We start from the raw sequence: 4,522 nt of genomic DNA on the forward strand, positions 1-4,522 counted from the left end.
TTTCTTGTATCCCCTGAGCTCCCTCCTCTCAAAACTGTTGTGGCAGTTGTGTTTCTGAGGGCCTCATTCAAAAAGCAGCTAGCCCCAGCCAGGCTTCTGCTTTCTTTTCTCTTCCTTACCCCTCTGTCCTCATTTTTTCAGTCACAACCTGAGGGGAGTGATAAATGTGCTTCCATTCTTCCTTTTCTCTCCTACCTCTACACTTCAGCCTGCAACTGGCTGTTCCTCCAGCACTGCACCTTCCCTGAGAGCTGTGGCTGTTGCTCTTGGGCTTGGTGCCATGGCTTTGGGCCATGAGGAGCTGCTCAGACAGGCTTTTAATGAACACCAAAGGATAGCTACATGCTTTCTCCTCCTTAGTGCCAACATTGATGAGCAAGGGGCCCTCCCCCTCCTGCTCCTCTCCAGGCTTGTTCTCTTCAGAAGGAGCAGGCACAGAATCATGGAGATCAGAAAATGCTTTTGAGAGCAGCAGCTTTCACCTCAGTGCTGCCAAGTCATCACTTCCCCTGCCCCTGGGCAGCCTCTTCCAGCCCTTCACAATCCTTGGAGGAAATAAATTGTTCCTGCTGTCCACCCTCAGCTTCTTGCTGTCTACCCTCACCCCCAGCTTCTGTGCATCTTGCCTGTGAAAACTGCAGGCCCAGGCCCAGCCCCCTCAGCCATGAGCTGTTTCCTGGCTCCCCTTCCCTCTTCAACCACCCTTCTGCTTTCTCAGCAGCCCAAGACCTCCCTGCTCATTCTAAGAGGTTTGGTTCAATGCTTTAAACAAGCCTGCAAGGTCTGAGGGGGGGCACCACTCCCAGCCCCCAAGCCTTGCCCTCTCTCATGCAGGGGTTCAGATCCTGTGAGTCAGGACTGTTTCATAGTTGAAGAGCAAAGACAAAGTACAAAGGCAACAACTCCTTGGGCTGTGAAAGGCAAGGCAGTGAATGGCTGTGGTCTAAACAAACTTGGCCTACTAGGCAGCAGCATGAATCCCCCTGGGTGCTGGGGGTGTCCAGGGAGCAGCACAGCTGCCAGGTCTCTCCTTGCTGTTCCCAGGCATCAAAGGGCAGCTTACCCCCAGCCTGCTATGACCAGAGAGCTCAGTTCAGCCTCTGCTGCTAGAAGGGTTTTGTGGCCCTGAAGCCTGTTCAGGCAGGCTTCACCTGCCTGTGGCCTGAGCCTCACCCCTCCTCTGCAGTGCTGGGGCAGGCACCCTGCCCCAATCAGCTACAAGGGAAGAAAAGCTGCAAAGCAGAAAACCTGGCTGGTTTTTATTGGCCACATTGCCTCAGGCTCATCCCCTCCCACTGCCCAGCTCCTCCAGGGGGCTGTGCTGGAGACACCAGACAGGCACTGTCCCCCTTTGGGCAGGGCAGTGGCACAGCTGCTTTCTCTCCAGCTCACACAGTGCCCCAAGGCCCAGGATAGACTTGAGCCAGGCTGGCCCTGAGCCACTGAGGGTCTAAGGCCATTATGGGCCACAGGCAAAGCTCAGTCACTGTTTTCTCTCCACCAGCTGTGCTCTCTCCCCCTCCACACCTGCCCAAGGAGCAGCAGAGCATGGCCACACCCTCAGACTGGTTACTCTTGGCAGAACCCCCACGGGACTCAGTGTGAATCACTGGAGACCAGGAGGGGCTGGGGCAGTCTCTTCACAAGGTGTCATAGTCATCATCATCATCGTGCTTCCTCTTCAGGGGGTTGGGCTCAGTGGCTGTGCTCTGTGATGAGACCATGTTGGTAGTGATGAGGATGTTCTTGGGGCCGATTAAGGAAGGGTTGATGAGAACGTTCTGCACTGTTGGAGTGGTTGGTGTAGCTGTGAGGGGAAAGGAAAGAGGTCACTGGAAGGAAACACAAGGAGAAGCTTCTCTGCAGCCTGCTCAGTGAGGGTGTGGAGGCCCCCTCTGGAGAGAGGCCAAACCTGCCTGGACATCCTGCTCCTGGGCAGCCTGCTGTGGGTGCCCTGCTTTAGACTGCATGATCATAGAATCAGCAAGGTTGGAAAAGCCCTCACCCCCCTCCATGCTGGGCTGCTGGGAGTTTGTGAGCCAAGGAAAAGCTTCAGGAAATGGAAGCTGCTATTACCCTACTGAACAGATCTGCCCAGCTCATAAAGCTCCAGGAACACTTTGGGCTGGAAGCCCACTGGCTGTCCACTCAGCTGGCCCACACTTACTGAGCTCACTCTTAAACATGAGAGACACAATACCAGAAAGCAGAAGAGGTGAAGCCATTCCCCATGTTTATCATAGTATCATAGTATCAGTCAGGGTTGGAAGGGACCACAAGGATCAGCTAGTTCCAACCCCCCTGCCATGGGCAGGGACACCCCACACTACATCAGCCTGGCCAGAGCCTCATCCAGCCTGGGCTTAAACACCTCCAGGGACAGCACCCCAACCACCTCCCTGGACAACCCATTCCAGGGCTTCACCACTCTCATGGGGAAGAACTTCCTCCTCACCTCCATATTTACAGACATGGATCAGATCCCCTCCCAGCCTTCTCTCAAGACTAAACAGCCCCAGGAGAAATGGAGTAAAATTGACCTTGAGCTATCTTTTGGCTGCTGGAAGCACTGTGCTGCTCCCAAAGCTGGCACCAAGCTGCATGGCCTCTGGGAGTGAGGGCAGCAGGAGAGCCAGCTGAGAAAGTGAGCTCTGAGCTCTTACCCTGTGGCACTTGAGCCACACTGCTTGAGCAGCTGACAGGCTCTGGAGGGGCTATTTCCAACTCACAAACACCATCAGCTGCACCAGGGAAAGTGCTTTAAGCAGCAAGGCTCTGACCTGCTTTCCATCCTGCTGAGGAGGGCAGGAGGTGCTGCTGAGCCTCCCAGCTGCTCTTACCTGCCTTGACGGCCGCCTGCGAGGAGGGGATCTGCATGGTGAACCTCTGCCCCGTCAGCGACACCGGGGTGCCCACCTTGGTGGAGACAGCCACAGTCTGTGCTGAAGGGGTCCCTGGAATGCAAACCAACTCCATCAAGAGAGAAACTGCACCCAGAGAAACACAGCTGCACTCAGACATCTGCTTGCTAAGTTGGGGGGGGGCCCTTCCTTTCGAAGCAGGGGGAGTACAGGAGGAGCATCCTGCTGCCCGGCAGACAGGAGTCACTCTGGAGGCATCTGCTCAAGAGCCAGCACACTGCACACTGCAGGCACACACTGGGGGCATGCTCAGCCAGAAACCACAGCATCACTGAATGCTTTGGGCTGGAAGGCACTTTGAAAGGCCATCCAGACCAACCCCCCCCCACACACCAGATAAAGCAGGGTCACCCACAGCAGGCTGCCCAGGCTCACAATGTCCAGGGGGGGTTAGAGTCTCTCCAGAGAGGGAGACTCCACAACCTCTCTGGGAAGTCTGCTCCAATGCTCCAGCACCCCTACAATGAAGAATTTTCTCCTCAACTTCAGAAGGAACCTCTTGGGCTCCAGTTTGTGCCTGCTGCCCTTTATCCTGCTGCTGGGAACCACTGAAGACACTCTGGCCACATCCTCTTGCTCCCTGACCTTTAGCTATGGATCAGAGTTGATCAGATCCCCTCTCAGGCTGCCTCTCCAGGCTAGGCAGCCCCAGGACTCTCAGCCTTTCCTTGTCACAGCAATTCTCCAGTCCTCTCAGCACCTTTGTAGCCTCTTCTGGGCACTCTCCAGCAGTCTCTCTCTGGACACAGTACTCCAGACGTGGCCCAACCAGGGCAGAGTAGAGGGGGAGCAGAACCTCCCTTGACTTGCTCGTTAGTTAAGGCATCAAACCACGCTGATCATCTGGTACCCAACATGTCCTGCCCAGCCCCAGGACCCTTCAAATTACTCCTCATGCTTTTCCTTCATAAAATCAAGATGAAGACCCCAAGCTGTTTCCTACCTAAGGTGGGAGTGCTGGGCCTGCTGCTCACAGCACCCACGCTCAGGCGAGGCACTGTGATTCTTCCTGCAGAGGAAGAGACCTGGAGAGAGAGAACAGAATCACTCAGCAGCCCAGCAGAGTCTGACACCTCTGGACATGGAGACAACAAAACCCACAGAGCCTCTTTCACACCACCACCAACCATTTGCATGTCCACACAGAAGGGCCTCAGACTCCTCGTGGTGCAAAGGTCAGCAGCAGGGGCTGCACACACATCCCACATCCACACCTGGAACCTTAAGCTCAGCTTTGAGATCCTTTCTTTATCATGGGGGAAATCAACACCAAGGCATTCAGTGTTAAGAGAGGAGAAAGAAGAGAGGTTTCGGAGAGGAGAAAGAAGAGAGGTTCGGGAGAGGAGAGAGAGAGAGAAGAGGAGAGAGAAGAGAGAGAGGAGAGAGAAGAGAGAGAGGAGAAGAGAAGAGAGAGGAGAGGAGAGAGAGAGAAGAGAAGGAGAGAGAGAGAGAAGAGAAGAGAAGAGAAGAGAAGAGAAGAGAAGAGAAGAGAAGAGAAGAGAAGAGAAGAGAAGAGAAGAGAAGAGAAGAGAAGAGAAGAGAAGAGAAGAGAAGAGAAGAGAAGAGAAGAGGAAGAGAGAGAAGAGAAGAGAGAGAGAAGA

At 54.6% G+C, this 4,522-nt stretch overlaps 1 protein-coding gene across 1 annotated transcript in view; it reads right to left on the minus strand.

Annotated features, from left to right (window-relative positions):
- Positions 1-1,233: 1,233 nt before the first annotated feature.
- Positions 1,234-4,522, minus strand: part of LOC137450656 (transcription initiation factor TFIID subunit 9-like) — a 4,251-nt gene continuing 962 nt past the window's right edge. Inside the window, exons 3-5 of the mRNA XM_068157466.1 lie at positions 3,865-3,946; positions 2,841-2,954; positions 1,234-1,807 (exon numbers count right to left, since the gene is read on the minus strand). Coding sequence (XP_068013567.1) covers positions 1,641-1,807; positions 2,841-2,954; positions 3,865-3,946 — 363 coding nt within the window. The 3' untranslated portion in view covers positions 1,234-1,640. The remainder of the gene's footprint in view (positions 1,808-2,840; positions 2,955-3,864; positions 3,947-4,522) is intronic.

Source organism: Melanerpes formicivorus, unplaced genomic scaffold (assembly GCF_026170545.1).
Source record: "Melanerpes formicivorus ecotype bairdi unplaced genomic scaffold, bMelFor1.0.p_v2 SCAF_37, whole genome shotgun sequence".
Lineage (NCBI taxonomy): Eukaryota > Metazoa > Chordata > Aves > Piciformes > Picidae > Melanerpes > Melanerpes formicivorus.